This window comes from Lycorma delicatula, chromosome 9, assembly GCF_047948215.1.
Source record: "Lycorma delicatula isolate Av1 chromosome 9, ASM4794821v1, whole genome shotgun sequence".
Lineage (NCBI taxonomy): Eukaryota > Metazoa > Arthropoda > Insecta > Hemiptera > Fulgoridae > Lycorma > Lycorma delicatula.
In genome coordinates, this window is record NC_134463.1 from 24,133,332 (window position 1) to 24,146,891 (window position 13,560).

A 13,560-nucleotide genomic window follows, 5' to 3' on the forward strand; every position below is an offset into this window, starting at 1 on the left:
CGCATATGCTGCACATAGCATGCATAAACAGTGCCAGCAGACAGAAGTGGAACCTGGGAATCACTTTTTCCAGTTGCTTCTCAATCATATTCAAGTGGCAATAGGAAGGTGCATAAAGTTGCCAAAACTGATTCACTTTTGATTTTTTAATTTCTTAAGGAAATGAATTTTAGGTGTCAAAATTTTTCCGTGTTGTTGAATTTTAATAAAGACAGTTTTATATTCACCTCTGAAAGTTTTCCGTGTTATCTGGATGGGCCAAGAAAATTTTGGGAGGCTGGGGCCTGGAGCCCACCCTGGCTTACCCGTAGCACCACCATTGGTGAATTTTTAATTGAAAGATACTTGAGGCTAAATAATCTATAAGGCTGATATTGAAGAAACCATCCTAAGTCATAAGTCTTTCCCACGTTAAGCCATTTGAGATCTGGTATATTTCTGTAGTCATAGACATACAAGATATTTTATTCCAATTACAGCCCAAATCATTGATAGAACTTCACATTACGATTCTTATTTTACATTATTACCTCACATCTAGCGATGGCTTAGAAATCATAACCTTGAATTTCCTTTACAATGATGAAGAAGGATGTTTCCATTGCATTGAATCATGTTTTAATTTTTGGTGGTGATGCACTCATGATTCATCCCCAGTAACAACCTAGTAAGCATGTCTTTGCCTTCATCAAGGTACTAAGGAAAAAATTGCTGGCTTAGGTTCATGAGATTCATTTTGTGCTCCTTAGTCAGTTGTTCAAGCACTCACAATGAATACACTTTTAGGAAATTCTAATGATATGCATTATGCTGAAGGTTAAACCATGAGAACATCATATTGAAATTGCTATTGTTTATCATTACTACGTACCTGTCCATTTGAATCACTCCTATCCCTGCTACAATACTGATACTGTTGCAATCCAAATAGGATGACAGGTTGATCTTCATCAGTAATTTTTGAGCACCTTTAAGAAAATTTCTCAAACCATTTGTGTACTACTTGATGCAATAAACACATTTCATTGTAAATAAAAAACAGGAAGCCTCTTTTTTTCCCACAAAAAATGAATTACAACATCTAACATTCAGTCTTCAAGTCATTTTTAAACTGAGAATTTATCATCATTAGGCTGAACCATGGTGACATGATCCAGCTCGTATCACCACCTAATGACACTTTAGAAACTACTCAACTATTTTGCATTATCCTACGCTAGCTTGGTGACTGACTTCATCACACACTTCTTTTGATAAGAATTATTTCTTATCAGATATTACATATTTATTGATATAAATATTAAATGATTTACGAAAATTATGATACCTTATTTTAACATTGAATTTCAGTTTAAAAAATTCTTTGTTTGTAATATTATATATTTATGAAAAATTAAATTTATTCTTGAAAAAATTCTTTTACTTTTCTGTTGTTACTAAACTTGACTTAGCTATCTGGCAGTGTAACCTTTAATGTGTGTCCATATTAGTTAAGTTGCATTCAGCTGCCAATTTGTTAATATATTTTTTATAATTGTGATTATATTTTTTTACTAAATTTAAAAGTTGCATTTTTAAAAATCAGCCTTTTTCAAGCATTAGCGGAAGTTTTTTCAATTTTCTTGAATGGAAGTGGCATTCATGCAAACAGCCATATTGGCTCCCGAATATGGAGATAATGTCCAATGTTCCATCTTCAACCACTAACTATTGGAACCAAGAATCCATGTTGCAAAAAGACTGACAATGTTCTTCGAACTTTTAATTGGAACCCTGTCCCTTGTGCTTGTACTTTGTTAAAGTTTTTTATATTTACTGAATAAAATATATAAAATTAAAAGACGGACTCTTATGTAAAAAGAATTATTCATTACTTTAGCTAATTAAGAATTATTTAGTTTGACCAAAATATGTTCAAAGTATATGAAAATTGTTAATTTTTAGTGTCTTCATTCAGATTTTATTTAAAAGTAATGATTCATACTTTGTTTATAGCTGCGTTAAGAATTAGGGAACAAAATTCTGAACAGATAAGTTGTTAACTTCTGTCCTTTGATTCATTGTAACCATCGATCTGAGATCTGTGAAAGTTAGATAAAATTTCTATAAAGTTTTGGTTGATCCTTTTTTATCAGTATCTATATCACAATATATTTATTTTAATGTAGCCGTCCTGTTGTGTTTGTTCATCTGCTCAATGGAATACAAAAAAGCAAGAGATTTCGGTTGCTTTTGACAGCTGATATGTAGGAAATATTAATTGTTGATTATAACTATTAAATTATTTTTGTTTAGTTTGTTTTTACTTTTTTGTTCTCATTTTATTTTATAAATAATAATTCCACATTGTTTTTATACTGTTAAATGAAGTTAGGAATGGAAATATAGAGCCTGACAAATGGGTGATTGTATTTGACATCCTATTCATTTGAATCAATAATTTCTTATCTTTTTGATAAAATTGATAATCAGTAGTTTGAGATCATTTATTAATTTCTTTGTTTTTTCTTCTAATACATATTTGTATAATTAAAGTATGGAAAAGAGAGGTCACCTTTAAATACCAACCTGAAGGAAACATTAATCACCATTAGTAATTAAATTATCTCCAGATACTTTTTTTGGGTATCAACATTCTCAGTTTAGTTAAAATTAATGATTTTTACTTCACTTTTACAGCTCTGCAAGAATTAGGGATATTAATTAACCCATTGTAATGGCAATTCACAAAATGTAAGCTAAATTTAATGTTAGTTATGATTTTATAAATAGTATAATATATTAAAATAAAATAAAATTTGTAGTCAACATACCAATAAGAAATCAAATAAATGAATTCTAGTCCAGACAGTTCGGAAGTCTTTGAACTCTGGTTCATTCAAATAGTAATCTACTAATCTACTACCTTTTACCTTACTAAATTTCTCTGAAGTTTTATTGATTTAGTGAATTGTGTTTTAATTTTTATAAAGATTTTGTTTTGCAATTTTGGCTTTTCAATTATTAGGATTTGATATGATGGATTGAACAGGTCTGTTTATTGCCTTTAGATAATTAAATGGAATATTTTTAAGTAACATTTTAAACAGCTCCAGAAATAGTCTGTTGACTTCATGTGCTTCTGTTTTTTTTTTTTTCTATTAATATATATTGTCTTCTACAGTTTGTATTTTTTATATTTATTTTATTAGATCAAATTTGATCTGATTCAGCAAAAATGCACTGCTAATTTTTTATTATTTAATCAAATTTATTCATTCTATTTAAATACCTACTTGTTTAGAAAAATATATTTTTAAAAAATACTAGTTATTTAAAACATGGTTGAATGTTATACGAGGTCTGTAAATAAAGTAATGAGGTAGTTTTCTTTGGCAGCCAAAGTGGAAACACTGTAAAGTTGCTAGTAAACATATGGGTTATATGAACAGCTGATTTATATTAGATATTAATATTTTTAGTCTATTAATGAACAAATCAAAACCATGGTAATTTGTTTCTTTGATTGTAATAGTATTGTCCATAAGTAGTTTTTGCCTACAGGGCACACTGTAAATCAATATATGTACTGAGAAATTCTGGAAAGACTGCAGAAAAGAGTTGCCGTCTGAGACCAGCCATCAAAGACAACTGGAAGCTGCTTCATGACAATACACCTTGTCACACTGCACTCTCAATTAATGAGTTTTTGGCAAAGAAAAACATTCCTGTTTCTCAATGACCTTATTCACCTGACTTGAGTCCATATGACTTTTCCTGTTCCTGACTTTAAAAAACACCTCAAAGGACACCATTTTGGAATAGTAGAAAAGTTAAAAAAAATTTACCGACCATCTGAAGGATATTCTGGTTTCTGAATTCCACACTGCAGTGACGAATGGGAAAACTGTTTGAAGTGTTGCGTGGCTTCCCAAGAGAACTATTTCAAAGCTGATAGTGTCCATGTATAATTGGATTGTAAATAAAAAATTTTTCCGAACCAGTCTCATTACTTTATTTACAGACCTCATATGTTTTACAAAAATTTTACTTTCCTATTTTCATGTATCTTTCTGTGTTTTAAATATATTTTTTTTAACATAATGTACAGAATAATTTTCTAATATCTGTACCAATGTTGTGTGTATTATCATGTTCTAGTTTATTTACCATTCTTCTTAGATTAGTGTTATCTGAAGATATTTTTGTTGACATAACCTTAATTAGAAATCAATTTTTTTTAAACTAATAATGTTATCACTGAAATAAAGAAGACATATATCAGTATTAAGATTGTTTTTTATTAGCTTATTAGTTTAAATTTATACTTTTTAGTATGTAGGTATTTTTTCATTGTTTGCTTGATTTTAATGTAAAATACAGAATTTTTTTTAATTGTAGATTCGGAGTATCTTTTTGAAAAAAAAAATTAAATTGTATTGGAATTTTTGTAGTTCTTGAAATAAAATGTATAATTAGTCTTATTTTCAATAAATTGTTCACACCTTTGTGAATATCATCATTGGCTATTTGAAATGTTTTACTCTGTTGAGCTGATATCACTATCATTATAGTATCATGTAAAATTAATACAACTTGAAAATTAAATTTTCTTTTTCTTTTCTGAAGAGTTTATTTAGAACTTTGTAACCATTTTCTTTTATAAACACACAAGTAGTTGTCAATTATATTTTCCTTTGATTTTATAAGCTTCTTGATTGATTAGTTTTTATTAGTATTATTATTTATATAGTAAAATAGTATAGTAGTGTAGAGTAGACCCTGCTTGTTTTAGCCTCCTTGCTCCGACACATCAAGTGATCCGGGTCCTGCAGTGCCTCCGGGCTGCTTGTTCCAGAGTGAACTCAGCAAGAAGAAGGGTGATTTTGTCTTCCAAACTGGACATGTTATCGAGATTGTTACAAAATTGTTCCTGGTCATCCAGAATGCTGTCGGAAAACCTCCACAAGTCAACATTAGCACCGAGTAATTAATTATTCATTAATTTATTATATTTTATATTTGTTCCTCTAAATAGTTTTCTTTTAATATTTGACATTCTCTTACTGTTAAGTGTTTTAATTGTAGATTTGGTTGATAAAATATGGTATAATTTGAATAAACAATTTCACTTTATAAAAAGGTAGAAATTTGCTTCCAGGATTATATTCTTTTTAAAAGCATGCCTAAAATTAGTAAAATAAACACTGATTAACACATTAATCAGAACTATTAAACTAAATTGTTATGATAACTTATTTTACAATCTATAAACTGAATGCTTATTTAGTCAAAGATATACATGCATGCACATACATATGTATAAGATATTAATAACAACATAAATTTTATACAACAAAAGTAAATTCTGGAATGAAAAAAGACACAAAATATAACATTTGCTTATGTATTTAAGAGATTTTCTTCTTTAAATTTGGCTCCATTTAACCACAATAGCTTCCGGTAAAGGTGGTTTTATTTTTATTAAATTTTTTGAGCAAGTAATTGATATATCTGTTGATATTAAATTTCTTTTGCTGACTAGCAAAATAAAAATACTAACAAAAGTTTGGCTGATTATACATCAAGATAAATAGTATATGTAGGCATCAGCAAATAAAGGCTCATGAATCTAATTCAATCTCCATAAATTTGGGTCTGATCCAAATAACTTAATCTCTAAGTTATTTGTTCTACCCATTTATGACGCTAAAATTGTATCATGTGTGACAGTGAGCTGATATAAATTGATTGTATAAAAATATGATTCAGCCTGAAAGACTGCTTAGAACTTAAATTTTTCAATCAGTTCCTATTGTAAACATAAGATTAATTGTGGTACTATTGGATTTCCGCATCCTTTATTTTTATATAACAAACTTTCTAATATAGATTAGTCAGATGTTTCTTATTTGTTATAATACTTTTTTATAATAACAGTGAAAGTTGTTAGTCATCTAGCTGATTATACCCAGAATTCATTGAATTATTTATGTGTTTCAAGGGAGGGACATCACAGTCAAAATTAATATAGATTTTTTTATGAAAGATGTTTTATTTTTTTTATATTTGCTGCTTGAAATTCTTGCTAAAATTAGTCAAAGATGAAATAGAAATTAGGAGTTTTATCCAAACAGAATCCCTCTGAGCTTCCTATTTGGGTATATTTTAAGTTAAGACATACTCTAAATTAAAATCAATTATTCTTGTAAATTTTATCAAAATTGATGTAGTTACATGCCCAGTAATTTTGGAAATTCACATGTCTGTCATTGTGGTTCTTAGCAATCACAATATATACATCAGTTTTGCTGAATTCCTAGCCATTTTGGTGTTCCTGGCAGTTAAAGAACTGATACAACCAGTAAGAATGCTCTGCTTATAATTTATTATTTATGTTATATGTTTTTTGTGGTTTATTTTTTTATATTTGTTCTCATTTCTTTTTTCTGACTAATGAATTTACACTCTTAAAATTTTCTGTTTGTTGGTATTGCATTTTTGTTTTATTTGTGTTTCTTGTTTGATTAGTTATAATTTTTTCTGAAAATTTACGTAACAAAAATATGTTATAGTTTATCAGTGTAATAAGTTGTTGGTCACGATTTTTAGGCAAAAATGATCCATAAGGTTATTCCCTTTAAAAAACAAAAGAAAAAAGCCTACAGGTAAACAAAGTATCTGAAATCAACATTTATTTGTAATTGGTAGCAACAGACAGATGCCCAATTATAGGCCTAATTTTTTTTTTATGATGAATGAATTTTCTAGCTCATGAAAACTCCCGTGTGTATCCAGGATTCAGCCTAAAATTTCCAGATGAAAGGCAGGCCATTCCACCAAGGATATCAGACATAATATTATATGCTAATTTGTTAAGTTCTGTATTAAATGAAAGACTGTCACTGAAAAAAGTTATTCTGAGCATAGTAAACAAAATACCAAGTTAATATATTCATAAATAATGTTTTACTTGTTTTGTATTGCTTTACTTTTGAAGTTTTGAAATTTTAACATAGCACAATAATTTAACATGAGGAACTTATTTCGATACTGTTAAAATTTGGGAACACTAGCACCCAAGGAAATGGAATCTATCATGTCACACATTCGTATTGTAAGAAGACCAGTATAGCGGGCCTGATTCCTACCAATTATTATGAAAGTAGTAGAAAATATAATAATTGGAGGAATCCAGAAAGGGACTAAAAGGAACCCTTTTAGTTAAGGTAACAGGTTTACTTAACAATCATCTTTTGTAATTCTGCCTTCTGACACACAATGAATAGATGTTTGTACTGCGAGAACAATTACCAGACCAAGTTAAGGAATGCATGAGAACGAACAGATTCGGTCGATCATTCTCATGCTTCAAGTTGGGTCTGGTCCAACAGGTAAAGAAGGTAGAAGTATAAGTACCCCTGGGAAGACCAGCTAAAAATCAGTTCAGCGGAGTTCTGCAAACCAGTCCAGCGAGACATTAGACATTAGTCCCATGAGGGGAGGCTGCGAGATGTGAGTTCTGCAAACAAGTGTATCGAGGCGTTACAGTGTTAGTTCAGCAAGGAGAGGCTGCAATGTGAGTCTGCGAATTGTCAGTCAGTGAGCATTCTGCAAGGAGGACTGTGAAGGAGCGAATTTCCAGTGTAAATTAAGTTCGATACGATTAAGGTGACGCCACGCATAAATCCAGTAAACAAGAAATACTATTGATGAGTTACTGCTAAACTATAAGTGGAAAAAATAATGTATTAAATTTCATTCATAAACTGTTAGTTTTATTTGTGGACAGCAAAGATATTTGCAGTGAACTTTATACTTGTCTTATCTATTGTACTGTTGTCATTAGTATTGATTTGTCTTGTTTTAATTATATTTTTATGTTATGTTGTGTAGGAATTTCTCTAGAGTATAGTGTTATAAGTGTGGCAAAAACATATGCGTGGATTATTGAGATTGCTAGTTTGGGATCTTTGTCTCTTTGTTTTAATCATTTATTAATTTATGTTGTTGGGGATGTAGGATGTAGAGGGTATACTGAAATGAAACGACTAGCACTAGATAGGGAATCTTGGAGAGCTGCATCAAACCAGTCAAATGACTGAAGACAAAAAAAAAATTAATTTATGCTGTTTTTTAAATCTTTACTTTTTTGTGCTCAGGGGTTTTTATCCTACTGTTTTGATTATGTTATGTTTGTATGTAATCTTTGTTTATTATTATGATTGACATTTATGGTTATTTTTTTTGTTATTAACATGTAATATTATTGTTCACTGTTGCCATTATTGTCATTCTAATTATTAATGTGAGATGTCTTTTTATTTGTCTGTTATTATTATTACTATTATCCTGATTATTCTGATTCTGGTTGTAATCACTTATTATTATTATCATTATTACCATTGTCATTATTTTATGTTTGTAAACCAATAAACTGTAATTATATAAACATTCTAAATTGTCAATCTCTCAATATCCTGATCGAGCCGGAAACATGTGACAATATCATGTATTTATTTTAATATATTCAGAAGAAAAAAGTACATAAATGTGAATAAAATAATGTGAAACTTATTTAAAGATTAAAAAATTAAACAAATTCTTAAAAATTTGATTATTTATTTGTAAGACAATTAGAGTAAGGCTAATTCTTTCTCATAATCTAATACCACAATTTACACATTTTTTTCATAACTCTAACTAATTGTGTAATTTTAGTCATTTAATAAGAAATTAATTAATTTCTCATTTTAATTATATATTTTCAGGTGTGAAATAATTTTTAATATTTTTTTTTTATATTGATTATAGATTTGAAGCAAACTTTGGCCAACAGATGGTGACTGTAACATTTAAATGTTTGGGATTACCGGAAGTTCAACCAGGACAAATAAGAATTCTTAGGAAGGGAAATAAAATGGAAGTGCTGGTATGATTGGTAGCCCCCATTCTCCATTTTATTATTTTGAATTGTGATTCTTTTTTCAGGTAATTATTAAATTTATTTTTTTACAAAATTTTGGTTTTACAAATAATAGGCTATCCATATATTGGTGAATTAACTTACTACAGCCTCTTTCCTAGAAATTTTGAGTATTTAGGTGCTAGTATAAGACTGAGGCCCTATGCATTAAAGCAAAAGGATGAAACAATATGTAAGAAGTTTGCAAAATATATAGCCAAGGAAGGAAAATATTAAATTTTGCATAAAATATGGCACTCATTTATGATAATGTAATATTACAAAATAGTTGAATAATTAGAATTTTTTATGAGAAATTAATTTATCTATAGAACATAAGTCGAAGATCTCATCAACTCTTGAAACTGTTTCTCCACATCAGAGAAGGGAATCACCTGGTCACAAATTTTATTCCAAGAAGTCTGGACCTTTTTCAGTCATAATCTCCTCTACCTCATCTTTCTCAATGCTATTTCTAAGGTTTTAATGCTAAAGTAAAGTTACTAAGTTACCAGTGTGGAAACTCTTACCACAGCCTCCTTAACTGAGATGCTCTCAGTTAACATGGAGTGAAAACTCAAATGTTCCAATATTAAGCTGATCTTTTTAAAAATCTTAGTTTTATATGTTCAAAACATACTTAACTTTTTTTTGGGCTAAGTAATCAATTTATTAGTGTTGAAGAGATTTAGTTTCAGCTACCCACTTCAAGTAAAAAAAAATTTAATATTACATTATATGAACTGTTAGTTTTCAAAAAGTGTTTTGTCTCCAAGTATCAAAGAAATGATATAAAAAAAAATCAGCTTCGCTTGCTTTTCAAACTTGTTGATACTTTCTGTTGTTGAATATTTGAATTACCTCTCAATAACATAAAAGTTAATTATTTTTTTTTTAAAATTGAATCATATTTTGATATCACAGCTTCTCCAAGATGTCTGATCCCAGAGAAACCTTATTCAGTTAGATCCTTTAGGTAGTTGTGTTCCTTAGCCATCAAGTAAGAATATACACACGTAGCTGTATTAAGTTTAAATCCACCAGGTTGAGAAGTAGTGTTAATTAGAACTCAACATCTATTGGTAAAAAGGAGGCAACTAAGGAGTTAAAGTTACTTTATTGCATTACTTGATACCTTTATTTTTTTCTTAACTTTGTTCTCTCTACATATTTGTTTTTAGTATGGCTCTTCATTGTGAGCTTTTTCAAACATGATGCAAATCTTTTTATTTTCATGTCATGAGTTTTCAAAAGATTATCGGAACAAAAATATTATTTGAAAACACTTCTTTTTGTAATACTTTCATTGATAAAAATTAATGTAGTTTATGAGAATTAAACATAATTAATAAATTTTTAAAGGCTGTACTGAAAAGCACCTCAACCAATAGTAACGTACATTTTGTTCCTCATTAGTCATTTAAGCAGTTAATGACTAATGAGGGTATACTGAAATGAAACGACTAGCACTAGATAGGGAATCTTGGAGAGCTGCATCAAACCAGTCAAATGACTGAAGACAAAAAAAATCAGAAGTATAAATAATAAAAGACTAATTTGTCATAATCTGATGCTGAGATGCACATAATCACATATTAGGTTCAAATGAAATTATTAAACCCCTTTATTTCTTTGGAGTGACAGTAGAAAACTATATATTAAACCAAAACTGTGAATCACTGAAAGAAAGACTTTAATATATAAGGGTAGTTCAATAAATTAATTTTCAAAATCATATGTTGGCATCCCCATCATCATTGGAAAATGTTCTTGAATAACTGTTATTTTGACGAACATTTTTCAAGAACAATGTTAAGTCATAAGATCAAAATAGTTTTCAAAGGTTGTAGGGCCTTCTGAAATCTTTTCCTCAGATTCTCAAAAATATGGTACAAGTTTTATGAATTGTTCAAATTTATTGCAGTTGAATTGAACATTTCAAAGATGGCTTAAAACTAACACAAATTGTCATTCTTAACAACATCGAGAGATGACCAGTTGAGGTTTTAACTCTAGTTCTGGAATCTCATACTGATGTACTTATTCAAGTAGATATTACAGTAGAAGCAATTGCTGAAAATTATAATCTATTGACTGTTGAGATCATTCAGTAATTTTTAAACTGAGAGTCACTGTAAATAGTCCTAGATGGCTCCAAGACTGGTTACCAGTATTCATAGAAACCAAACTTTCACAAGTAGGATTTCAAGCAGTACTATCTGATTGAAAGAAAAGAATTTTTAGAAAGAATAGTCACTGAAATCTTAAAATGAAAGCATCTCAGTTTACCAATTTCATCCTGAGATCTCAGATTCAATGTTTCCCGATCAGATATGACACTTTTCATATAATACAAAATTTTCATTTCATATTCCCAGATATAAGCTTTGAGCTCATATGATGAATAATTCAACAAAAACTATTAGGCATTTGTCTTAATATTTATTGAATTACCTTATTTTTTTATAAGTGAAAACATCTTTCAGTAACAATTATAATAAATGACAAGTGCCCAAAACTGTAAAGTGCTTATAATCTTTGTGGTTACGCCTGATGCTATTAAAATGTAATTTTTGTTTTTAAAGCTTTATATATATATATGTGTGTGTATACACTATTGGAAAGCAATTGAAAATTCTTTCAAAAATGTTATTTTAATGTTAGTTTGTTTTTTCTTTCTTCTCTAGGTTTTTAAGTGATGAAGAGAACCAGTTCAGGTTTTTAAATGAAGCATCATTAAATTCACATATGATAAAGTCTCATGTTTTGTCACATAAATCATCATATATTGGACAATCAGAAAGCAATATTAATTATAATGTAGCAATAACTAAAGAACAGTACTTTATTAGAGAAACTAAAATACTTTAAAGAAAATGAAGTGAAACATTTCATACCAAATTACAAGATACAGTATATATCATTGGTTTTAACAGTGTAATTTAATTTTGTTTTCTAACCAACCAATAATTTTATTTTTACACATACTCATTAAATTAAATATTATTCTTAAATTTAAATATTAATATTCCTGTATTTAATTAAATTTTAAAACCATTGTTTTATAAGCTCTTCATTGTTGTAAGATTGTATAAGATTTGTTTAATATTAAAAAAAGTTTTTGTAAACACATAATATAGATTAGGTAATCACTGTGACTTTAATGAACTTTCAAATTAATTTGAAGTATGGTTACAAACTTTCTAAAAGAACTCATATTAAAGAGAGCTAGCTTTAAAGAGCATATGACAAGATCATTAATTAGCAAATACATGTGCACATAAATTAGAATGGGGCTTAAAAAATTGCTTTATATGAGGTGTGGCCATTAAATAACGAGATTAATGCTGTAAAATATTTTATTTTAAATTTATATGTATTTAGTTATTATCCCCTTCGATACACACCCTTCCTCTATCCCTACAATGCTCCATGCCAATTTTCCATTGTTTGAAACAGTGCTGGAAGTCTTCTTCTGTGAGCTCTTTCATGATGCATGCTGCTTTTTCTTTCACAGCTTCAGTGGTCTGAAATCTTATCTTGTTCCTTTTAATGCAGATTTGATCTTGCGGATCAGATAAAAGTCATGTGGTGCCAGGTCAGGTAAATAAGGCAGATGGTAATAACACTGGGATGTTATACTTGGCTAGAAATGACAGTGCGGTACATTGTCCTGATGTAGAACCCATGACTTGTCCTTCCACAATTCGGCAAGGTTTAATTTTTTCACAGAGTTGAGCAAGGACCTTGAATAAAGACAAGAATAGTTAACCGATGGTCAGATCAGATCAGATTGTCAATTTTTTCAATATCTTTATCTGTTTTTGACATGGAAGGGTGACCCAGGCGAACATAATCTTCAACGTCTTCTTGACCATCTTAGAAACACTTAAACCACTCAAAAACCCATACACATGATAAACATTCATTACCATAGACTTTTTTTGATAAAAGATAAGTTTCAGTAGCGGTTTTCCAAGTTTCATATTGAAATTTCACGACAATTCTTTACTCTGATAAAACACTTATAATTTTTTTGACAAAATAAAAAAAAACAGATGTTATCCAAATGAAAACCACGGTCAGACTAATATGTCTACAGAAACTGAGAGGCAACAATCGAAAGAGAAGGCTTCACAGCTGTCGGTCAAATGAATTTGGTGATGTGCAGTTCTGTAGCTGCATTAGTCTCGTTATTTAATAGCCACACCTTGTAGTCTCATCTCTTTATTTTTAGAGTATGGTTTTACTTTTAGTGATAGTGCACTTAACAGTTTTTTTCCCATCTCAGATAGAAATTGTTCTCTATAATATAATTCTAATTGATGAAATAGGTATTACAAACTTATTTTTTTATCTTAGAATGAGTAAAATTTGAAATAATTCTCACCAAAACCAACCTTTTCAGTTGATTTTAAATTGTCAAAAGTTTTTCTGATTTAAACCAGCTCAATATGTACTGTAACTCAAAAATTTTTTTAAAATTCAAGGAAACTTTAAATCAGATTTAAAAATGTGTACGTATTTGTATTTCAGTGAGGATTAGTTTATGCAGTAATCTTTTAACATATTGCTTAAAATAAGCTGCTGATGTAATCCCTTTTATTTATTGCTTA

At 29.1% G+C, this 13,560-nt stretch overlaps 1 protein-coding gene across 1 annotated transcript in view; it reads left to right on the forward strand.

Moving 5' to 3' along the window:
• Myo95E (Myosin 95E) overlaps positions 1 to 13,219 on the forward strand; it is a 231,765-nt gene extending 218,546 nt beyond the window's left edge. Inside the window, exons 25-27 of the mRNA XM_075375247.1 lie at positions 4,775 to 4,965; positions 8,794 to 8,970; positions 11,632 to 13,219. Coding sequence (XP_075231362.1) covers positions 4,775 to 4,965; positions 8,794 to 8,917 — 315 coding nt within the window. The 3' untranslated portion in view covers positions 8,918 to 8,970; positions 11,632 to 13,219. The remainder of the gene's footprint in view (positions 1 to 4,774; positions 4,966 to 8,793; positions 8,971 to 11,631) is intronic.
• The last annotated feature ends 341 nt before the right edge of the window (positions 13,220 to 13,560 follow it).